Genomic DNA, 25,318 nt, shown 5'->3' with positions numbered 1-25,318 from the left:
GTCACCTCGACATTTTTATTTCTTCAGTATGTGTGACCTAACGGTCGACACTGTCAAGGCAATGCATTGCCAAGCCCTCCGCGGCCAGCTTTCTCAGCGCGGCTTGAATCCGAAAGGAAACTGAGTAAAAGTATTTTACAAGGCCGTTTGCTGCCACAGCCAGCCCTTGGTAGTGAGGTATGCTCCGGCCAGGAGAACCAGCAACATGACAGTGCGGACACGGCTCGCGAGCCCAGAAGCCTGACTGGCACCAATGCCTTCTCCGTCAGTTCAGGTCACGCGGGCTCAACGGATCTCTGTGCTCTCGTACGGGACGAGGTGTAGTCGGCTTTGTCGGCCGCCAACACTTCCGGCCCAACATTTTGGCTGGTGCACAGCCCGAATAACGATGGCCAGCTAAATATCGTTGAGTTGGATGACGCAAAGCAGGTGCGTCGCAAGGTTCACGATATAGCTACCCGGCTCGAGGCATGGACCGCATACATGTCTGTTATGACGGCTGCTGCCCCACACCGCACTGCTGATCTACTAAACTGATTGCGTACCAGCAGTTGATCCAGACTGCTAACCGCCAGTTCTTCCCAAGCGCGTGGCTAGAATACGACCGCCAGCTGCGGATGCTCGTGGCCCAGTAACCAGGCACGAAGAGGTTGGACACCGTCGACGTAAACCTATGGCTGACAGCTTTCACAGGCCATGCACACCCAAAACATGCTCAATGTAAGACGCTGTTTTTCGTCCCCAATCTCAATTCCCCAAGCCAGCAGCATGTACCTCCAGTGGTCGCACCCATACCAGCGACGGCCACGAAATCTGCCGCAACTTCAACGGAGGTCGCTGTTCTTCGTCGTCGTGCGGCTTCTCCCACACCTGCAGCCAGTGTGGCAAGGACCACCCATGCATCAGGTGCAACCAGCAGCAGTGCAGAGCCAATCGGCCACCCCGCCGCTCCTAGCAGAATGGCTACTGAATCGCTTGACCTCGGTACGTAGCTTCTTCCCTATATACTCTGCAGACACCACACTGCTAGCTGACCACTTTGGCTGCCTATTACGTAACCACCCAGATCAATCATGTGTTGCGTATGTTCTCCATGCCCTGGATCATGGTTTTGCTCTTGTATCTGCCGGCAAACATTTCGGTTTTCTCTAATAATCTGCCCCCGGCTTTCACTCATCCGGCATATATTTCCGAGCAATTAACTGCTTCCTGCGCCTGCAGCGAGACCGCAGGCCCATTTCTGTCACCTCCATTTCAGTTCATGCGCTGGAATTGGTGCTGTCCCCAAAAAAGAACGGCGAGCTGTGAATGATCCACCATCTGTCCAGTCCGGAAGGCATCGGCGTGAACGACAGCATTTCTGCCGAGCCGCGATCAACATCATCACGTCATGCCCACAGCCGGTTTATTTGTCCAAGCTCGATGTACGCAGTGCATTTCGGCAGATCACAGTCCGCCATCAGGACTTCTCTGGGAAGGCTCCAACTACTATGAGCGCTTTCGGCCTTTCGGCCTTCGCTGCAGCCCAGCCATCTTTGACTCATTAGCCACAGCAATCAACTGGACATGCAGCACGAGTTTGCTATAGATCACCACCTTCATTACCTCGAGGACTTTCTTGATATCTCCACTGGTTTGGTTGCAGCCAACCAGCAACTGACCATCCCCCTCCGGGTATTCATGTAAATCGGCATTCCTCCTTGCTACTTCCAAGCTTGAAGGGCCATCACCATCATTGACCTCCCTAGACTGCGAGCGCCATGAAGCTCGGCTACCAGAGGACAAGCTGTTCGAGATCCGTGCGCCACTCATGGCTACTATCAGCGAGCGCAGCATCGGCCAGCGTCAACTCGAGTCCCTCCTGGGGAAGCTCACTTTTGATGCCCAAGTCATCGTTCCTGGATGCACATTCATGCTTCATCTATGATCAGTGTGCCCTGAACTGTATCTGTGTATGTGAGTGCGGTGCCTAAAGCCCATCTTGAGAATGGGTTTGCCGGCCCCTTAGTAGATGCGTGGCTTCTGAAGAGGGTGATGAAGGGCATCCAGCGATGCCATGGTACGGCTGTACTCATCCCTCGCCTACCTATCACTATGCCAGTCCTACGACACATGATTGATGCACGCCGGAAAAGTAGTATCCTGAATGGCCATGACAAGCTGCTCTACCAAGCCGCCATGCTGATAGCGTTCTTTGGATTTCTTCTGTGTGCCGAATTCACTAATGGCATCACACGGGGCTGCACTAGCTCCCCGGATGACGGACACCTGCAACTCTTCCTGCTTTCATCCAAGACGGACCCATTCGGTAAAGGCGTTTCCAGTGACATTGGCCCGACTGTACCGCTGTACCGCCCGGTTGGTGCCATGGTTAGCTACCCATTTGTCACTCGTCGCGAGAGACTGGAGCAACTCTTGTTTGTACTCTCGAGCGGACAGCAGCTGACCAGGCAGTCATTCACAGTAACATTACGGTCTCTTGTCGTTGTGGCCGGTGTACCATCCCAGTCGAACTGCTCCGGGCATTCAGTCCACATCCGTGCAGCCACCACCGCTGCTATGGCTGGTGCCCCCGGCTCCTTCTTCCGAGTGGCAGGTCAGCGGAAGAGCGATGCGTGTCTATGCTACATCCGGACTACAACAAGCGCTAAGCGCCAGCTATCGTACCGGCTTGCTGCCGTGTCATGGATGCCATGATGCCCGACTAGCATGAGTAATAAGCTACTGAACTCTAGCTGCGCAATGCTTGCCTGTGCTGACATTATTTGACCCTTCCTGTGCATAAATAGTGCTTAGGTGACGGTAACTGGTGTTATCTCTCTGCCTTGAGCTTTATTACATCCATATAGCATTGCAGCTCTACTTTGAGCTAACAGCAGCTCTACTTTGAGCTAACCGCAGCTCTACTTTGAGCTAACAGCAGCTCTACTTTGAGCTAACAGCAGCTCTACTTTGAGCTAATCGCAGCTCTACTTTGAGCTAATCGCAGCTCTACTTTGAGCTAACAGCAGCTCTACTTTGAGCTAACAGCAGCTCTACTTTGAGCTTACCGCAGCTCTACTTTGAGCTAACAGCAGCTCTACTTTGAGCTAGCCGCAGCTCTACTTTGAGCTAACGCCAGCTCTGCTCTGAGCTAACAGCAGCTCTGCTCAGAGCTAGCAGCAGCTCTACTTTGAGCTTCAATCGAGTTGTTTTGAAACCAGCACTCCTTAATCCAACGATGACTCTTTCTTGACTTGTTTGTGTGGGGGATGGGGCTTAACAGCAATATGCGTACCATAAACCTTCCAGAATTTCGGGATGAGCTTGCTAATGCCAACCTGGGCGTGTTCCAAACGACTTCCTCCACTGATGAGATGTGGAGCACTTGGCACACTAAATTCATGAGCGTTCTTGACAGACATGGCCCTCTTTAATCCGCCAGCAGGAAGGCAATCTCATATCCACCGTGGTCTGACAGGGAATTGTACCAAGTCCAGTGTCGCAAGAACAGGCTACATCGCCAGTTGCGTCAGGACAAGGACAGCACCTATCTCTACTTTGCATTCAGGCATGCCTGTGCGGCTGCCAGAAATGCTTATCGTAGGAAACGCAATGAGTATTTCAAAAACCCAATGTGCTGATCATAATCGCAATCCACGCAAACTGTGGCATATCATCAACACTGTAACATCTCGAACTCGCCAACGTCTTGAGCCAACGTGTGATGTGGAGGATGTTGCAACAGCCTTCAGTAAAGTTGTGACTGATGCTGATAGACCCCCTGTGCTCACCATGCCACAGGGTCAATCACACCCCACGGCCTTTTCAACCTTTCGGTATGTCTGAACCAACACTGTTTAGCGTCTCCTAAGAGGCATCGATGCAGCCAAGGCCAGAGGCAGTGACAGCACCCCAGGAGTACTTCTAAAGGTCTGTGCTGATATCATTGCTTCGTGTGTTAATGCTATCTTCAATGCTTAACTATCCCGCGGTACAGTACCCTCTGCCTTCAAGCTTGCACACATATCACCGCTATATAAAGCTGGTGACCCAGCAGTTCCCAATCACTTCTGATCCATTTCCCTTCTCCCAATCCTGTCCAAGCTGTTAGAGAAGCTGGTGCAGAAGGAACTTGTATCAGTCATGAACATCACAGAGTCACTTCCCTCCACATAGTTTGCAGTTCACAGCGACCATTCCACTGAGGATGCACTAGCTCTCATCACCAACCGTATCCTTACTGCCCGGGACAAACGAAGGTACACAGGTGTGTGCTTACTGGACATGTCCAAAGAATTTTATAAAGTTAGATCATCATTACCTTTTCAATGTTGGCGTCACAGCCACAGCCCTGCGGTGGTTCATGTCTTATCTCTCCGAACGGACCCAGCGTGTCTGTGTCGGACCATCACGCAGCACTATCACTCGCTGCACTTGCGGAGCCCCACAGGGATTTAGGCTCGGTCCCCTTCTGTTCAACCAATACACTCGATAATACCCTATGTTGCTGGACAAGCCTTGTCTTTGCAGTTTGCAGATTACATTGGTCTCACTTGTAGCAAACCAACTAAGTCTGAAGGGTCTGCATTTTTGTCTGCCGCAGCTTTAGCCATTGCTAACTGGCTAAACGGTCGTAGCTTGATCCTGAATGCTTCCAAAGCCAGGTGACATCCATTTCTGGGAACCTGCCCGAGAAGCACACTCCACTCTCGGTTAACTGTAACGGGACCCTGCTGCCACTTGTGGAGTCTGCCAGGTACCTTGGTGTCACATATGGTAGTAACATGTCTTGGGATGGCCACGTAACCCGCTGTGCAAACCGTGTATCTCAAAACATCTGAGTCCTGTGGAAGATGCGGCGTTGCCTCAGCACACAGGGTCGGATCACTTACTTCAGGACCATCACAATGCCCGTTCTTCTGTAGGGATCAAATGCATTCTCGACATCTCTGCCAGTCAGGCACTGTCATTGACTCCGGGCTCTGCAAAACCGTGGTAACCGTGCAGTGTTTAGACGTCCGCCATGGACATCTGCACATGACCTACTGGAGCGCATATCACTGTATCGTGTAATTGAATTATACAAGCAGAAGCTGGCATTTGTTGTATGGTGGTGCCGCTATGGCCAAACAAGTCCTGAGCTTCAAGATCTCCTGCTGCCAGCTTGTGGGGGGTCCACGCGCCTGGACTCCGGCATGGATCTTTGCCCGCCACCCGCCCGCATCAACTCTGAAAAGGGGACATTTGCCTTCCAGGGTGCACTGTGCTGGAACAACCTGCCAATCAGTATTCGCTCCATCTTCGTTCCTCGTCAGTTCCGTGCTGCAGCAGTCCCGTTTCTACTATGAACTGGTAACAATGCAAAGCAATTCCATGTATGGCTGTCGGTGTACATGTGTGTGTGTTTGTGTGGGTTTGTGTATCTGTGTGTGTGTGTGTGTGTGTGTGTGTGTGTGTGTGTTCGTGTGTGTGTGTGCTTTGCACCATGCCCTGCTCGGGATAGCTTCGGGCAATGCCTTTAAAGTTGCCGGGTTCTCAACAATGGTGGCAAAGCCGCGGTGATGGCGTGGCAACACTGTCTTGCACACATGTGGCAGCTGAGGACACTGCACCAACTCTGGTGCCGGTTGCTGTTCTCAGTGCCCGGATCCTATCAAGGCATTCAGACACCTTCAGGTCCCTGCTGCCATGGACAAACGGATATCCTTTGCAAACACTCACAGCCCACTCGACATTGGACCAATTACTTGCTTTTGCGCAAGAAGAACTAAAACTAAAAGAGCAAGAGAAACAGGATCAAGCCTTGCGCACCAAGATCACATGGAGAAAATGGCGACCTACGTCATTGTGTGCATTCACAATAATACTAGAAAAATAATATGGGAAAATGGATGAACGTCACGACGAACAGAGCGCGGATAAATAATACAAAGCTCAACAAGAATTGATACGTAGTGATCAATAGTAAATACGTTCGATATTCAAGAAAGGAATATATATATATATATATACTCAATCTGCGGACAGAACTGTTTCGTCCTTTGTGGACTTATATATATATATATATAGAGAGAAAGAGAGAGAAAGAGAGAGAGAGAGAGAAAGAGAGAGAGAGAGTAAGTTGCATTTATAAAGACAGTTAGGTCTAACAAATGAGGACTGAGACCTCTACAACAAGGTTTTACGCCTGAAAGCAGGTGCATGATTTAACAAGCAGGTTGTCAGTCTAGATTTGAGCCAGAGCACGCTAAAAATATGACCACAGACCAAAAATTCGATTTTCAGTTTTTGTTCAAAAATCATCAAACACACCTTCACTGTCTGAAAGTTTTGGATTGATCTGACATGTCTAAGTGTTGCTACAATGGTATTATATGCAGCACTGTTGAAATGGTGAAATTCTTTGTACAGCAATGGGATTGTCATTCTTGCACACAGTTGATATATCCCTTGGTTCATCCTTTCTGGGTCAGTTCCTCTGTCCAGGGTTTTATAGCATGAGCTGATAGGTACTCGGCTACATCCAAAATGTATATAGGCAGCCAAGCTGGGTGTGCGAAATACCTCCTGGTTGGAGCACCACTGGAGAACCATCAGCGAAAACACGGTCAACATCTGTAGATGGCCGAAGAAGTTGGCACTCCATGTCCTCTCAATCACACTCCACCTGTACTTTCAGATATACAGTATACACTGCTGCACACAGTCTTCCTCAACATACTCGACGTTGCACTCACATTCTCCACACCAAAGCCCATCTGCACACGGTGAGTCCGCTCGTCAGGGAGTACTGCTTTCGCTGCCTACTGCTCGTGCTAGCGATGTTCCGCATAAGGGTACTCAAATTGTCGACTTGAGCAAGTTGAGGGAGCAGCAGAGTCCATTGGTTGTTTTTGCACTTGCAACCAATACTGGCATTATCCAGAATATGTGCAGCGATGTCAATTATAGCGAAATCATCGGCCGACTCACCTCCCAATTCAGTGTCGTTGCCAATCGCTTGCCAGGTTGTCATCAGAGTAGAATTCCTCGTCACAGCAGATCGTGGGACTACCAACATCAATTATTTTACAATCGGTGAAAGTGTCGCCCTCAAATGACTCGTCGCTGTAGCCATCGAGTTCTCCTTCTGTTTCCGAACCGAATCCTCAAAATATTTCATCCTGCGCATGGAGTGCGAAGATGTCGTCTTCTTCCGCTCCGCAGTACATGACTACTACTAGGCTCTTCGGTCGATACAGCGATGACGATCAGTTTTAGGCGACTCAGCGCAACATGGAATACAAACTCAAACAAATGAATTTACTTGCAACAAAGAAATGCATCCGGAACAGTCCAGTCGACCGAGGAGAACAAAAACAGCGACTCGCGTTGCACTGCACTTCGTATTTTTGGCCGCGGAATTCAAATCGCAATTTTCTCGACTTTTTCCAAAAAAGCTGTGGTGATGTTTTAGCTCGCTCTGGCTCATTTTATGAGCAGATGGAGAAAAATGCACAGATTTTTGTAATGAGATGAAAAGCAGAAATAATAAGAAATAAGGCCATCCAGAATTAATTCGTTGTTTCGGGTCACCCGACCGACCGTCTTTTTTCACCCGACCGCAAAATGTTTTTTTTATATAGTGCATGCAAATGTACGACTAGACTATGTACACACGCGACCCTAATAATAGCAGTCCAGATATCTACCTCAGAAGCAGCCATGGCTAGCCAAATGACAGGATGCAGCGCTTGGTGACCACATTTTTTTTTTACTAAGGCCACAGCTTCCAATCATTGTCTTCTTTCTCCGATACGCAATCGGTCCTGAAAGAGCATCAGCTCAGTCACATTGTCGCTATATACAGAGGTTTTCAAGGTGAGAGCTGCTCATCAGGCTCGTTTGGCAGCGAGGCCAAGATCTGGTCATGGAGGGGACCTGGATCTGATGGGACAATGACTGCGCTGGATTGTCTACACTACAGTCAGATTTGATCGACTGGCTAGATGGACAAAAGCTATTCGATGTACATGATTGTACATGTATGCACATGGACGTAACCAAAATAAAAAATAAAATAAATAAAAATAAACCCGACCGACCGACCCTGGTACGGATGAGTGAAGTGACCGGAAATAACGAATTAATTCTAGGTGGCCTAATAAGAAAATATGAAATGAAAGCCTGCTCACAACCCCGCCCAGCCTTGCGAACTGGTATGGTAGATTAACCCTTTAGAGTTTCACACATACATGAACCGGTCGAAAACGACCGGTTCGACTGACGTACTTAGAACTATGCGGGATGCGTACTCGCTGGTGCTACGAAGCTGCCGCTATGGCCAAGTCTGCCTGACACCTCCGCGTTCCGCTTGAGTGCACACATGGCATGGGTTTACATTTGATTTTTTTTTGTACTGGGCCACAGGAAGTGTTCGAAAGCTTCCGCCATGGCGCACAAGAATTTATCTGTTGACGAAGCGCTTGCCGCTGTGTTTTCTCATTCTGGATCCGCCGCGCACGATGAAGACTCTGATGGCGAGTCATCAGGTGGCCTGCCATCAAGCGAAGAGTCAGAGCTAGACGATGCTCTCATCTACGACCATCCAGTTGAAGATTTGGTCTCTGACGGCAGCGCTGATGATGGCGAAGAAGAAGCTTCAGAAGAACCGCTTTCAGCTGGCTTGTCACGCTCCTCAGCTGACTCGAGTGACACATCAGCTGATTCCAGTGAAGAGGACGAGGCGCGCCCGCGACGCGAGAGCAGAGCTCCCACACGGCAGAGAGGACAAACTCGAGCTCCGCGTGCTCCTCGTGGCGGAGTTGGCGGAGTTCGCGGAGTTCGCGCTGCAGGCGGCGGACGTGGAAGAGTTGTGCGCGGAGGTGCCGCAACCGCTCCTGTGCAGGGCGAAGACAATGTCGGCGACTGGGATAGTGATGATGAGTGTCCTGACCAGCCTGAGTTTCGTCCTGCCCGTGAACCTGGCTGCCATTTCCCAGCTGATTTTGCGCCTGTGAAGGAGTTGGATTTCTTTCAACTTTTTTTCACACTTGGCATCGTTCAAGCTATTGTGGAGTTTACTAATGATAATGCTGGTATCCACATCCTGGAAAAACCATCCTATCAAGATGACCATGGCGCTTGGAAGCCCACGGACACAGCGGAAATTTATGCTCTACTTGGCCTGACAATTTACATGGGTATTGCTCGACTGCCACATCTATCTCACTACTGGAGCACATCTACTCTCTTTCATGGGCTGTGGGCACGGCATATGATCCCGACCTTTATTCGCTACAAAGCTCTGCTGTGTTTCCTCCACATTGTCGACCCTACTACTGAGGATGCGGCTGACAAGCTACGGAAAGTCCGCTTGGTGAATGATCATTTCCAGCAGAAGTGCCGGGAACTTTTTCAGCCTTTCCAAAGTATTGCGATCGATGAACGGATGGTCAAGTCAAAAGCACGCTTCGCATTCAAGCAGTACATGTAATAGTTTTACCTTGACACTTCTTGCTTGTCTTATGGTAACACCTTGTGTTCCTACTATTCTCACTCCTGCGGTTCTCACCTTTCTTTTGCTTTATAACCTCTGGTTTGAACATCATTCGACGAATTCTCCAATCAATCAAGTCTATCCTGTTACACTGGTAGCTTGAGGATGGTTGAGATCATCGTTTGCCCCTTGACGTGCCTTGTGCTCCTGGCCGCTACTGGTCTGCTATACGCCGCTTTCCGTGAGATCCGCCGCGCTCGGGACAACGTGGCTGCTACAGTTGGACGACATCAATTACCTGCTACATCAAGCTCAAGTCCTCCGGATCTAGCCCCGTGTCGATCGCGTTCTCTCTCCCAGACAAGCCCGAGCGTCAAACGCGTTACCAGAGAACCGAATGTTTTCCATGGCAACCCTTCCGAGTTCAAAGAATGGGTATTTACGGTCGAGTTAGCCTTGAAGTGCTCACCTCAAGGTGACCCGGAGAGCCAAGTTAACTTTGCGGCTAGCTACCTCGCTGGGAATGCGCGTCTTTGGCTAATTTCTTCCCTGGAAGCAGGTGAGCAATTTTCGGATTGGCATTCTTTGAAAAGCGCCCTAGCGCGAGTGTATGGCCCGCACTATGATGGGGAAAGAGTGCGGTTGGATATGTTCTCTATCCAACAGCGTGGGTCAATTGAATCGTACGTAACGGAGTTTTCTCGGCTAAGTTTACAGGTGCCGGAACTTGACGAACTCTCCAGAGCCTTGCTATTTGTCAACGGCCTGCACGGTAACATGCGGACCTTGGTAGTGAAGGAACACCCCACTACACTGTCAGCCGCCGTTCAGTCAGCGCTAGCAGTCGCCTCAGACAGCCGATTTCAGCGCAGACCACCACTGGCGACCGCGCCGGGATTCGCACCACCATCAGGTAGCAAAAAGCTAACAAAACTAAGCCCCGAGGAACGTGAGACATTACGAGCCCAGGGGGGCTGCTTCGCATGTCGTCGACCAGGCCATATGGCCCAGAATTGCCCGCAGCATCGAGATCACCCAAACGGTGGACGTCAGTAAGGCCGATGCGATTACTGACGCAGCAAGAAAAGGCATCACCTGCGTGTAGTGTGTGCTCCGTCTCTACCCGTAACCGATTCAGTAGCCTCGCTGTGGAGGATGTTGACGATGATGCTGAATGCTCCGAAGCCAATTTCAAGCGAGATGTTACACCAACTATCGAGGCCCAGGTTACCAGCGTCAATGTGGAAACGGAACATGAGCTCCTGCGTGTAGAAGGCAAAATCAACGGTCGTCGCGCGCTTATGTTAATAGATTCGGGCTCGACCCATGATTTCATTGCCGAACAGTTTGCCAGGAGAGTTAACCTGCCAACCGAAATTGGCTCGGAAAACCTGAATGTCACGCTGGCTGATGGAGCATCAAGCTCGTTTCCCATGGAGACGACCCATGAATTGAAGGTTATCGTAGGCGACTTCAGCGATAACCAAACCTTCACGGTGTTCCCCCTTCATCGCTATGACGCTATATTGGGGAAACCTTGGTTAACGCGTAACAATCCAGACATAAACTTCCGGACGAATGAAGTCAGGTTGAACTCGAATGGTTTGCCTTGTGCGTCGCCCAGTCAAAGCGAACCGACCGCTCCTGTGGAGGCGATGTTCATATCTGGTCGTCAGGCTAGGCATGCCCTTAGGAGTGGAGACGAAGGTGTTCTGGCGTGGGTCAGCGTAGAAGACGGCATTGGCAAGGAACCTCCCGACAAATCCACTCAGAACGAGCACCCAGATCTCAAGGCCATGTTCCGTGACTATGACGATCTTTTCCCGGATGATCTGCCAGCTAGACTCCCACCAGAGAGGTCTGTAGACCACGAAATCCGCCTGGAGGAAGGCTCATCACCCCCATCGCGACCTGCCTATCGCCTGCCCAGGCCAGAAATGGAGGAATTGAAGAAACAGCTCACAGAACTCTTGAAAAAGGGTTTCGTAGAACCAAGTAAGTCCCCCTTTGGTGCACCGGTGTTTTTTGTCAAGAAAGCTGATGGTTCGTTACGCATGGTCTGCGATTGGAGGGAGCTAAACAAGATAACTGTTAAGAACAAGGCGTGCTTGCCCAATGTGGATGATTTATTCGATACCGTACAGGGCGCTAGGTACTTCACGAAACTAGACCTCCGATCAGGGTATAATCAGATTCGCATTCAAGCTGAGGACGTGCCCAAAACCGCGATTAACACTCCCTTTGGGCATTACCAATTTAGGGTCATGGGATTTGGTCTCACCAATGCACCGGCAACATTTCAATCCATGATGAATACGATTCTTCAACCATATCTGAGGGAGTTCGTAGTCGTGTTCCTAGATGACATACTCATCTTCAGCAAAACGTGGTCGGAGCATATGCAGCATGTCCGGTCGGTATTGAGCGTGCTCCGGGACAACCAGTTATTTTGCAAACGGTCAAAATGTGAATTTGGCGTGGAGAGTGTGCGGTTCCTGGGACATTGCATCGATGGACTGCACATCGCCCCTGACCCAGACAAGATTGCCGCAGTAAAGGTCTGGCCCGCTCCGACTTCCGTCACAGAGGTGAGGCAATTTCTTGGATTTACGAATTATTTTAGGCGATTCATAGATCAATACTCATCGCTCTCTAAGAACTTAGAGGAGATAACGGGAAAACATGCACGATTCGAGTGGAACAGCTCTCGGCAACATGCCTTTGAATCGCTAAAGCATGCCTTGTTGAATGCGCCCCTATTGCGGCTGGCTGATGTGAACCGACCATTCAGAGTGGTAACAGATGCAAGCGATTTCGCCTTGGGATGTGTTCTTCTCCAAGAACTAGAGGAAGATGCCTGGCATCCAGTGGCTTATGCTAGCCGAAAATTGTCTGCTGCGGAACAGAATTATACAGCTACAGAAAGAGAAACATTGGCCGTAGTGTTTGCGCTAAAGACCTGGCGCATCTACCTCTTTCAACACTTTGAGGTCATTACAGACAACATGGCGGTAGTTTATCTGAAAACAAAACCAAGCATTACAAAGAGAGAGGCGCGATGGGTTGAATTCCTAGCTGACTATAACTACACAGTCCGTCACAGACCCGGCAGAGAGAACCCTGCAGATCCCCTTTCGCGTCGCCCAGATCTCCATGAGAGTAACCTCGTGGAGAATGCAGTACCACGTTTGAATGCTATTGAGTATGCTTTAGCAATGAATGATGACGTGTCCAATACAATATCAGATGCCTACCAGAGAGACAAAGAGCTAACTCTCATCATAGAAAGATTGAAGCATTCTCTCCGAGATAATTTGCATGATCGCTATTATTGGGACGAATCCACTGATCGCTTGTACCTCAAGGCATCCCCCAATAACCGGTTGTGCATACCACAGTGCGGTGTCCGGTTAAAGCTCATTCAAGAACACCATGAGTGTGCAACGGCTGGCCACCCGGGTCGTGATCGAACGTACTTCCGCCTAGCACGTTTTTTCTACTGGCCCCGAATGGGTCTCGATATCAAGAGATTTGTCAAAACCTGTGATCTCTGCCAGCGAACGAAGGGAGGTCAGCCACGAACAGGGCTTCTCCAGTCACTTCCAATACCTAATAGTCCTTGGCAGGATATCTCAATGGATTTTATTGTTGGATTGCCCCTTACTTCTCGTGGCTTCGACGCAATTTACACCTTTGTGGACCGACTGACGAAATGCGTACATCTTGTTCCAACAAACTCGAAGATTGATGCTAAGGGCAGCGCTCAACTGTACATTCAAAACGTGTTTCGTCTGCACGGGCTGAGCTCAACCATTGTTTCCGATCGCGATCCACGATTCACTGCAGCTTTTTTCAAAGAAGTATTCTCTCAGCTAGGAACTAAATTGGCATTCAGCACTGCTAACCACCCTCAAACGGATGGTTTGACAGAGAGAGTTAACCGGCAAGTGGGAGATGTTCTAAGAGCATTTGTGAACTTGAGACAGGACAATTGGGATTCGCTTCTACCACTCTGCGAGTTTGCAATAAATAGTTCACAACAGTCATCTGTAGCTAATACACCGTTCTATCTGAACTATGGGTTTGACCCTAAGTCCCCGCCCGAATTCATTCTTACGGGAGGGGAAAGGAGTGATTCGGTCGATTGGCTTCATGAGCAGGAAGCCACACTAAGGATAGCTCGAGATGCTATGCTCGACGCCCAGGCAAGGCAAGCTCTATACGCAGACCAGACGAGAACGCACAGTGATTTGAAGGTTGGTGATAGCGTTCTTGTCTACAGAGACTTTCTACTGACCCCGGAAGCTCGTGGCCAGCCCTCTCGGAAGTTGCAACCCAAGTGGTTTGGTCCGTATCGTATCCAGGCTAAGATTGGAGCGAATGCTTTTCGCTTGGAACTACCCCGTGAACTTCGCTGCCATCCCGTGTTTAATGTCACTGCTCTTAAACGCTACGAAGAGAACACGATTCCTGGAAGACACCAACCCCCGCCTCCGCCCTTCACAGATCTAGATGGACACACACGCTATGTTGTCGAAGCCGTTTTGAATCACCGACACCGCAGTGGTGAGCAACACTTCCTGGTGCATTGGAAGGGTTACCCCAGCAGCGAAGCTACGTGGGAGCCCGCTGGCAACCTATGTGATGAGTCTGGTCGGAATATTAAACCGCTGCAGAACTATCTAGCCTCACAACGACAGCAACCTTGATCTAACTGGGCTGAGCCATATGCATCTCTTACTGAGATAGTTAATAATTATGTTATAGACTGATATAGTTTTGCGTCATCTCCTTGTGAGAGTGATGAAGTTGAGTTGGATTACACTTCAATGTGGTTATGCATGTGCATGAGTGATTATTTAATATTCCCCTTTCCACAATTGCATCTCCTAACTGGATTGTGTTATCTAATAGAACCTTGGGCTTCCTATGGGGCCGGGAGAGTGTAATAGTTTTACCTTGACACTTCTTGCTTGTCTTATGGTAACACCTTGTGTTCCTACTATTCTCACTCCTGCGGTTCTCACCTTTCTTTTGCTTTATAACCTCTGGTTTGAACATCATTCGACGAATTCTCCAATCAATCAAGTCTATACTGTTACAGTACATCTCAAACAAGCCTGTTCGCTTTGGATTCAAAGTGTTTGCCCTTTGCGACAGTGCCCTGCACTATCTTTATAACTTCAAAATCTACACTGGCCGTGAACATGCCGGCCAAGTGGAGCATGGCTTGGCACATAATATTGTTACAGAACTCCTTCAACCTCTGTCCGGCCAGGGATATAAGTTATACACTGACAATTTCTACACTTCTCCTCACCTGTTCTCTGACCTCTTTGAAAATCACCAAACTGCTGCTGCTGGAACCTGTCAGGTCAATCGACGGGGCTTCCCTGCTGTCCTCAAAAATACGAAAACGTTTCAGCGTAGAGCTGAAAGAGGGAAAATGCGGTTTGTACGCGGTGGAGACCTCCTTCACCTACAATGGATGGACAAACGTCCGGTGACAGTCATATCCACTATGCACAGCGCTGCTGACTATGTCAATGTTACAAGGAAGGTGAAAGAAAATAACATCTTGCGTGACCTGGAATTGAAGAAGCCAAAATTGATACACGACTACAATTTCGCTATGGGTGGAGTGGACCTGTTCGACCAGCACGTAGCAACGTACAGGGTGCTGCGGAAAACACGCAAGTACTGGAAGACTTTGTTTTTTGACTTTGTGGATGTAGCTGTGGTGAATTCATGGGTTCTCTTTCAGCAGTGGGTGGCTAAAAACCCAGGCGTCATCAAAATGCCGAAGGATTACAGTCAGCTTGACTATCGTCTTGCAGTTATCCGGCAGCTTGTGAACATCACTGACAAGACCAAGGTGCCCCTTCGAAAGCCTGGACCATCGACCAGCACGGCCAAGTCTCCGAAGAAGCACCATGGCATTGTCAGCACTGGTAAAAGGCGGGATTGCTCATACTGCCGAGATGCTGGAAGGAAAAGCGTGAAGAGTGTTTATGCCTGTTCCGTCTGCACAAATCGGAAAGGCAATCCGAAGCACTACTGCATCAAGAAGAAGCAGAATTGCTTCCAGGCCCACCTGGACGACCTGTAGATTGTGCAGAGTGCATCAGAGAATAGAACAAACGGATTATCCCCATCAGGCTAACCAGTAGTTGACTGAGATGTTCAGAATACCGCATTTTTTGCTATCATCAAAATTCATTTGATTGGCATTCCATACATAATCGCTCTTTTTCAGTGCAGTTTTTTTTATCTGATGCAGTGTTCGTATAGCTTTCAGAAAAACAAAACTTGTATATACATGATATCAACAGGTAACGCGGTGTGTTATATCTCCCGTGGCATATGCATTCCGTATACTAAAAAGTCAAAACCTTAAAGGGTTAAGAACCCGGGTTCAACGCTCGAGCAAGCGCTCTCCACTCAAGGTGTTCACAGCAACTGATAGGAACTCATATGGGGAAATTATAGAAAAGAAATAATAAGATAAAGAGAATAAATTTCAACGCACCTCAATAAACGGAGCCCCACATACAGTACCTCAGAAAAGTGGATCTTCCGACCAGTGTTTTTGTTGCCGTCGCAACCAGATGATGTAGCTGCTTCGCAGAGACGTCTTACTGCACAATAATAATGATAAACACAGCTCGCATCTTCCCTGGACCTGTTAGACAGAAGCAGAGTCGACGCATCTGTCAACAGTGTCAAGCCAAGTTAGTCTATGTCCTGCAGCTTGGAGAGCACTCTCCACGGAGAGACCCGCTGCCTTCAGGTCGTGCCGAATCGTATCTATCCACCGCAATGGGGGACGGCCACGGGTTTTTTTGTGCCGTTTGTGTTGATTGATAGCTCCAGTGCTTGGAACAAGGCGGATTCTGGACCCTCTCGCACCACATGGCCAAACCACAGCAGCTTGCGTCGCCGGCATGTGGCACTAACTGGAGATTGTTTTGGTTCTGTGTATAAGTTGTTATTGGTGAACAAATTACAAATAAATTCTATTCTTCGATTAGAAAATCCAAGCGCTTTCAGAGTCCTCCGAAGAGAGTCCGGGATGAAACCACGCACACCTACCTCAACCGAAAGAGAAACGAACTGCCACCCGTTTGCTCGTTATTGATCGGCCAGATCCGCATACCGCCTGTCCTTCCGCGAGTTTCTGACACTGAATCTGTCCTCACCACAAACTCTCAACTCCATCCAGAATACAATCCTACGACTCGTAGAGTACAGAACTATATCTGGTCTTAGGGTGGTACGTGCAACACAGCTAGGAAAAGATATCTTTGCACTAACTGAGTCAACAAGATGTTTCCAGTCTGAGGCCGCTGACAGGAGATCAGGCGGAAACCATATTTGTCTGGGCTGAACGCGAACTGGCTTCTCTCCCGCCTTGCAAAACGAGATGAAGTCAAGCTCATTTGAATTTTCGGTTTGTACGGTGTTTGCAGCAGCGCGGAATCAAATCTCCTCACGCATGTTCCTGACGATGACCCCGAGTACGTTGTCCTGCCTCCAGGTGTTACGTCCGTGGTCCAGCGCTGCGCGACAAGCGCCAAGCACGTGGCGCGTAGTACAGGCCCAGGCACGGCACGAACTACAGTACGGATCCACTACGGTGTTTCCCCAACGACGTAGGTTCGTCGGAGAAGGTAGCAAGTCGAGGGTTGGTGCAAGAAGAAATTTTAAATCCTTGCCAGTACCACCGTACAAAAGGGATTTCCACGAGAGGTCCTGCCACATCACCGATGTCCACTCCAACCACTTACCTTGCACCTGAAGAGTCTTCAGCCTCAAAATCTGCTCCTGCGCGTCGATCTCCTCAAATGTTTGAAGGAGATCCGCCCTCGGGGGTTTGGAATGCTGCTTCGGAGCACGAGCACCCAACCCTGCACGATGACTTGACGATGACGGTGGATGGAGAGTCCCTGAACCTACTGATGCCTCTGCACACTCCAGCTCTATTGTCGCCGCATACCGCTTTGTTAGCTTCGCATCCTTACTCCGACGCAGAGTGTACAGCGCCCTCATGCGCGCGTCCCCACTCGATCGAAGAATGTGCCATTTGATGGACTGGCCCTTTTTCCACATTGTAGGAAGGTAGTGGAGGCGTAAGCCAAAGCGTTTGCGACTGCCAATAAAAAGAATGGCAGAGTTTGGCCAGACCATTTCTTCAGAAATGGTAAACACATAAAGTGCAGTTCACGTACAAAACCTTGTGTGAGTTCAAGAACCTGGAAAGACCAAAAAAGCCTGGGCACTGAAAGATGGTGGTAAAGCCATAGCTTGTGGTGATCTTGAAGCCAAGAGCCATCTACTTTTTGCATGAGAGATACAGTGAGTTTATGGATGTCTTCCCGCTGGGTCTGCTCAGAGCAATCAGCGGGCAGCCTTCGCCCCAGGAACTTGAACTCTTTGGTGTCAATGAAAGCGATCTTCCTGATCTTCCTGATAGTAAGGTTTGTAAGGGGCAGATTTAAAATCATAGGAGAGGCAACTTAATTCAGGGGCTGAAAGTGAGTCCAGCAGAAGCGGGAAACAAAAATTGAAAAGGATTGGGGACAAGGGGCACCCCTGGAAAACACCAATGTTGTAATTAAAGGTGGGAGTGTGTGGTTGTACGACGAAAGCGCAAAGACTGTCGACGTAGGAAAACAATTAATTTCCTGAATTGCAAAGGAAGGCTGTAGTGGGTTAGAGCATACTGTATCAGATTGTGGCGCACTGAACCAAATGCATTCTTCAAATCTATCCACGCAATGCAAATTTGGTGTTTTGCCGTCTTTGCATCACGCATCGCCTCATAACAAAGTGATGTATGCTCTAAGCACCCAGCCTTTGCAGGCATAAATCCTTTCTGGTTGTCACCATCGAAGAACTTATTGCTAAGGGCCGGGTTCCACTGCGGCTCCGCTGCTCCGCTGCTCGTCTTCCGCGGCTTGAAACGTCATCATTACCATAGTGACCGCGGCTCTAACTGGAGCAGCGAGTCCGCGGCTCACCGCCAGCTTTTGCTACGATTCTTGACCAAAAACTGCGAGCCACGGTCGCGGCTCGACCTGTTTCCCGTACTTTGCATTGTTTTGTACGCCAGAATTTTAAAATTCAAATTTTAATTCGTTGCGCAGGCCAGGACACGAGAATTTGTTTGATTTCGCGGGCGCAGGTAGGTGAAACGTCATCAAAAAGTGTGGACCACGACCGTGGTACCGCGAATGGCGAGTGACAGTGGAACCGCGCTGCTCCGCTGCATGCAGCCAAGTGCCGCGGAGCAGCGGAGCCGCGGAGCAGCGGAGCCGCGGAGCAGCGGAGCCGCGGAGCCGCAGTGGAACCCGGCCCTTAGCATATGTTTCAAGAGGCGCTTTGCAACTTAGGTCAAAAAGATTTTCCCGGACGTGTTTGCTAGAGCGATAGGTCGGAATTTCGAAGGATCATCAGACACCTCCCCCTTGGCCAGGAGTGTGATACACGCTACCTACCACTGCCTTGGAATGATCTTGCTCTCCCAAACCCGCCCAAAATGGTGAAAAGAATGGATTGAAGGGAGGGACAAAGCTTCCATGAGAGAGAGAGAGAGATAGAAATAGAGAGAGAGAAAGAGAGAAAGAGATAGATAGAGAGAGAGAGAGAGAGAGAGAGAGAGAGAGAAAGAGAGTAGGAGAGGGTGTGACATACTCACACTCACAAACAAGTACCCCTTGCCCACACAAATACGTCACATACGCACACCTGCAGTAGTATGCATATGGAAAGTAAACGGCATACTCTCATTCGCGCACACACGTGTGAACGCCTGCGTGTGCTCAAAATTCGTGGACATGCACGAGCGCGCACACTCACACACAACATGCGCCATGCCTTGTTCATTGGATTCTGCCTGTATTTCACCTGATGATCAGGCATGAAAGTATACTACTGAAAATTGCATTCTTGTCTCCAAGGAAATTGTTCATCAATTCCCAAAGAAAACTTCATTGATAATGATCCAGAAATCTCTATGCCATTGCCTTTGTTACCTTTGCTCACTAACTGTGTTTGTTTGTTTGTGTGTGTGTGTGTTTGTGTGTGTGTTTTGCGCATGCATAGTTGTGTGTGTGTTTGTGTGTGTGTGTGTGTGTGTGTGTATGTGTGTGCGTGTGTGCGCGCGCGTGTGTGTGTGTGTGTGTGTGTGTGTGTGTGTGTGTGTGTGTGTGTGTGTGTGTGTGTGTGCGTGAGCATGCGTGTGTGTTTTCATGCATATGCGTATTAATTTATGTGTGTGGGAATCGGCATGTGTATGTGTTTATTTGTGTATGTTTATGTGTGTTTGTACAGCAAACAAGCCTTGATTGTCCTTGTTGTTCTGTTGTGTGTGTTTGTATCTACTTGGTTTGCATTCATTGACAATGCTACTTCCAGCGTCGTCGCACACCATTACACTGGGCAGCATCGCGTGGACATGTTTCCGTAGCAGAATATCTACTTAATTCTGGACATTCGCTGGAGCCAAAGACTGATGTAAGTCAGGATATCCCAGGTGCATCCTTGTTAGTGTATGAACAGAAAAGAAGGATTGTATGGGTGTACAAAGTCCTGTGCATGTGTACCAGGTCTTATTTTCATCAGTTGTACGCACAAAAATAAAATGCACAACTGGAAAACGTTTTCCAAGAAGAACAACAGTTTTCACGATCTTCAACAGCCTAGAAGAAAATTGGCGAGAATCCATGCTCACTCCCTGGGCACTGCAAATTCACAACACATTTCATTTCAAAGAATCATTATCAGTAGTTCGCTTTGGCAGCATCAATACGGAGTTGGTGACCAGCGTCATCCACCTTGCATGGTATAGGGGAGCTGAGACTGGCGTCAGCAGCAAATTTGAGCACTGACCACCATTGCTTGTCTTTCAGGCCTCCGCGTGACAGTTTCCGACGAACTCTCAGTTCCCAGGATGTGCGAGCTCGCACATTCGCGAGGATAGCATCTTCTACTGAGTTCATAAAGCAAGCCTTGTGGGCTTCGCTGATAATATTGCGTCTCCACACCTTCCATGCCTTGTCTTTAGCGTAAAATGCTGTGGTGCACTCAGGAGTCCACCATTTGGGGTCTGCTGGGCGGGTAACAAGCTGCTTGGCGGGGATAAATTTCTGCATCCCGCTGGAGATGACGTCACTTAGCTTACTGCAGGACTCTTCAGGGTCGTCAGTCGCAATGGTGGACCAGTCAGAAGCGCCCCTAGTCTGCCTGGTTTTAGCGCCGGACAGTCCTGGAGGTAGCTTGGTCAGCATCAGGGGTGAGATAAAAGTCGGCAAGAGGAACCCCATGGTCAGAGCAACCAAGTGGCGCTTTGGCAGTGGTGTCGATAGGAACGGACATGTTGGAGAGGATGAGGTCAAGGGTGTTCAGACCCCTAGTCGGCTGCAAGACATGCTGGTGGAGTTGAGGCTCAGCACACAGTTCTTCCAAGGCCTCTCCAGCTACAGTTGTTTTACTGCTGCAGAGCCAAGTCTCTTGGTGGACATTAAAATCCCCAGCTAGCACTATGTGAGTGCCGTGAGTGCGGGTCACGTATAGTACAGGTCCAAGATTCTCAATCAGACAGGTGCCGTTTTCCGCACAGGATCCAGGCCGAAACAAGGCACCGATAACAACAGATTGTTGCGTAGAAAGACTCACTGCGAGCCGGAGGACTTCGGGGTCATCAGTGGGAATCTGGTCGAGGTGCACCACTGGGAGGCCGGACTTTACCCATACAGCAACGCCGCCGCCAAATGCATCCCGGTCACGTTGAATGGGAAGCGAGTATCCTGAAAATATCGTCTCAGAGACTACAGTCTTGGCCGAGAAGTTCGTTTCTGTGATAACTGCTATGTCAACGTTATCGTTGAGCAGTGCATGCTGCCAAGCTTCCAGCTTGTTGGTCCGACCAAATGCGTTGGTCACTAGCCAGCGGAGCTGCGGAGATGCACTGATCAATGGGGGGGGGGGGGGGGGGGTGGGCGCCAGCTGATGCCGTACTGTCTATGTAAGCGCTGTCAGCACCATCAGGTGTAGGGTCATCTCTCGCAGCGCTGGTCGTGCGTTGTCGGTTGGGCTTCGGACGGTCTCGGTACTTCCATGGCCAGGCGAATAGAGGCCTTGACCAGAAGTCTGGAGTTATCATGAGGCTCAGATCTGTGGCATCTAAACATAGCTGACACCTTTCCCGTCTGCGTTGTGTGGATGCTGCCGTTATGAACACCGGCCGTTGATCCCCTTGCCTCGAACTTGGGTAGCAATGAAGCCGAGATCCTATGGCCAGCAAGCAGCCCCTCCCTTTCCTCCGCCCATGCCATTCCGTATATCTCATTGCCCCCTTGCTGCTTTGTGCCGTCAAAATAACGATGTATGTGTTTTGTAAAAACAGTATGATAATAAAGCGCACACATCCGCCAAAATGTGCCGTAAAGTGTTGTTCCGCTTGATGCGCTTGAGTCTCCTTGTCGTCTTGGTCGTCCTCCTAAATGTAATTCACAGTCGACTGTTGGATCATCCTCTTCCGGTGTAGATATGCCAACTTGCTTCTCCCCCTCCAAATGTTTGGGGCTGGAGTCAAACCCAGAGAAAGGTGAAAGTTGGAGAAAGGCCCACCCAAAAACCAACCAAACTGTGAAAGGATCTATCAGCGTCATATGAAGCCAAGTGAGAAGACGTACTGAAGAGGACCGACTTACAATGACAATAGAAGTAATAACAAAAGTGGATGTTTGACAACGTGGAAGACCGTGTAATTAAACCAGAACTTTGAGACTAGAAAAGCTAGAGTGAGAAGCTCCATGAAGAATCATACTGGAAGAGATGCAGCTGAAGGGACAATGAACTCCACCAGGCCATGAGATGGGTACTGTGATGTCACGCAGAGGAGAGATGACAGGGCACTGGAGGGGACAACAAAGAAATGAGCCCAGAGTGATACTTCATCTATCTAAAGCCATCTGTACACGTATGCTAATTGTCGGGAGTTGTACTGTAATGACGTTTGCTCGATACTGTCACGTGGTAGAGGTCGATTGCATTCGGCTGTGTTAGAAGCGTTGTACAAACTTAAGTTTGATCCTATGCTTTGTTTCCAGAAAGAAAATGTTGTCTGTACAATTTTTTGATGCTATTCCTCGTCGATGTGTGAATAATGCTACATAATTTCTTCACTACGCTGTTGATGTTACGTTGAGTCCGAAGAAGGTCAACTGACGACATCTTCTCCAGACATTACAACGGACAACGGGAACAAGTTATTGGGAATGACATTTATTATAGACGACGAGACAAGAGACCAAGACGAACGAAACAACTACATTAATGAAGAATGAGAAAGCGAGATTGTTGAAGAGAGCGAGATTATTGAAGAAAGAGAGATCGACTGGGAAACAACGCAATATAAAGGGCATGGGTAGCTATGGCAAACATGGGCGCGCAAGTAGCTACCCAGGTCGATGGAACGAAACGTGAGTATGACGTAGTATGGGTGCATGCAGGCTGGCAAGCTTAGGAACCGCTCACAACCTTGTGTTGCAAAATCAGAGCACATAAAAGATAGCCTGCATAAATGCCCGCCTTTGCATTTCTGCTGCAAAGTCAATCCACCGTCAGCGTCTTCGAGCTCGACTGCAAGCAGGTTGTGCTATCGATAAAGAGTGGTGGAAAACTCTGAAGCAAGCCAGTGGCCATGGACGCAACTCTGGCATACCTACTATCATCGATTGTGATGGCAATTAACACTCCACCAATAGTAGCAAAGCTGAGGCGTTTGGAAAGTATTTTGCTGGGAAATGCTCTCTGGTGGATGATTTCGAGAATGAGCCTAAGTCTACCGCCCCCTTGCACCAAGTGCATTTCAGGGAACCAGCTGTAGCCCGAGCCCAAAGCAACAGGACCTGACAACATCCCAGCTTGTGTGCTCAAGACGTGTGCAAATGAGCTTGCTGCCCCCCCCCCCCCCTACCATGCCTCTTTGCCACGTGTTTCTTTATTGGAAGCCAACCGGCAGACTGGAAAGGGGCCAGAATTGTTCCAGTTCACAAGAAGAACTCCCGTTCACCCATCAGCCACTACCGACCAGTGTCCCTACTCAACATTATCTCAAAGGTAATGGAAGGCATTGTGAACTTCGCAATCATGAACTTTCTAGATCGCCATAATGTTCTGTCTGCAAAGCAATATGGATTCCGCCGACGCCTTGGAACTGCAGATGTCCTGACGCTCCTACATCATCTATGTCGTAGAGCTGCCGGTTCGGGAGTCTTAGCCCATGTTCTTGCAATAGACATAGCTGGAGCATTTGATAAAGTGTCCCACAAAGGTGTGATTTACAAGGCTGCTGTCTATGGGCTCAGGGGCCCCCTTTTAACTTAGTTGACCGACTATCTATCAGCTCGGCATCTCCCTGCAGTCGTATCTGGCCATGATTCTTATGTCTTTCCCATTACCGCTGGTGTTCCTCAAGGAGGTATATTGGGGCCTACCCTGTTCTTGTTAAATGTGAATGACAGTGACACTACTCTCGGAGAGGGCGTAGATCTCGCTGTCTATGCGGATGACACCACGCTGTATCAGTGTCTCGCAGTGCGCGCAGACGTGAATGATTGAAGCCGTATTTTGCAGCATGCAGTGGATGACCTCTCCGCCTGGGGCAAAGCCTGGAAGATCTCATTTGAGCCCACCAGATCCCAGGCCCTCAACATCGATCACCATCGGCCACGTCGGAAGCTCCCAGCCATCTCCTTCGATGGATTACCAGTTGTGGAGGAAGCAGAGCTCAAGCTCCTAGGAGTCCAGTTCGACACACAGTTGTCTTTCTACCAGCATTTGCGCTCTGTAGCCGTACGTGCGCGCCAGCGGTTACACTTCCTGAAAAGAGAGCGAGTCTACAAAGGCTTGGTCAGACCAGTAATGGATTACTGCCCGTTGGTCTGGATGGGGGCTGCCACTACAACCCTTCGCCAACTCGATGCAGTTCAGTTACGAGCTCTCAAGATCATCTCTCGTGGGTCATGGCTTCCAAGTCTGGCCCTCCGCCGTGCTGTTGCTGCTCACAAGTACTTATACAAGCTCCAGTGCCTCCCAACTAGCTCTCCACTGCGAGCAATGATCCCTGCCGTTGCACCAGAGCTGCGAGGGCATCCTCGCACTAATCAGCAGAGCCGGATTTGCCATGAACTGCAGCCATGCCCCGCAACCGTCACTCACGCAACAGCGCACAGCGATCATTTCCGTCCGCCATCGTTGAGGACTGGAATCGCCTTCCTCCCGAGCACATCACAGCACCCCTAACTCTACATCGCCTCCAGCAGTTCAAAGAAGGCGTTCATAAGTATCTGCAATCTGCTGACTGGCATTGGGCCTTTACGCACCTGTGATCTGTGTGTGTGTGTGTGCGTGTGTGTGCGTGCGTGTTTGTGTGCGTGTGTGCATAGTGTGTGTGTGTGTGTGTGTGTGTGTGTGTGTATAGTGTGTGGTTGTGTGTGTGTATAGTACGTGTGTGTATGTGTGTGTGTGTGTGTGTGTGTCTGTTCGTGTGTGCGTGTGTGCGTGTGTGTGTGTGTGGCTGTTCGTGGGTGTGTGTGTGTGTGCGCACGCGTGCATGTGTGTATAATTTCGGATGCCTGCTGCTTGGCGTATGCAGTCAATGTATGGTGTACCTGAACCTCAACTTTTTTCCTCCCATTGAACAACCTTCCGTGACCGTGCTGCCACCCTTATTTCACATTTGCTCTGTAGTGCTCCTGCTCATTTTTTTCTATTTTCGTATTTTTCTGTTTGACGCGCATCAGCAGTGCTGAGGCAGAGACCCCTGGTCGGTTTAGCTGCTCTTGCCCCGCC

General features: G+C 49.4%; 1 protein-coding gene across 1 annotated transcript in view; it reads left to right on the top strand.

Moving 5' to 3' along the window:
- Positions 1-20,582, top strand: part of LOC135827048 (poly [ADP-ribose] polymerase tankyrase-like) — a 102,696-nt gene extending 82,114 nt beyond the window's left edge. Inside the window, exons 8-9 of the mRNA XM_065339571.1 lie at positions 19,877-19,975; positions 20,526-20,582. Coding sequence (XP_065195643.1) covers positions 19,877-19,975; positions 20,526-20,582 — 156 coding nt within the window. The remainder of the gene's footprint in view (positions 1-19,876; positions 19,976-20,525) is intronic.
- The last annotated feature ends 4,736 nt before the right edge of the window (positions 20,583-25,318 follow it).

Source organism: Sycon ciliatum, chromosome 11 (genome assembly GCF_964019385.1).
Source record: "Sycon ciliatum chromosome 11, ocSycCili1.1, whole genome shotgun sequence".
In the NCBI taxonomy this organism is placed as follows: domain Eukaryota; kingdom Metazoa; phylum Porifera; class Calcarea; order Leucosolenida; family Sycettidae; genus Sycon; species Sycon ciliatum.
The sequence above is the reverse complement of the archived record's forward strand: the minus strand, read 5'-3'. Positions and strand labels throughout refer to the sequence as shown.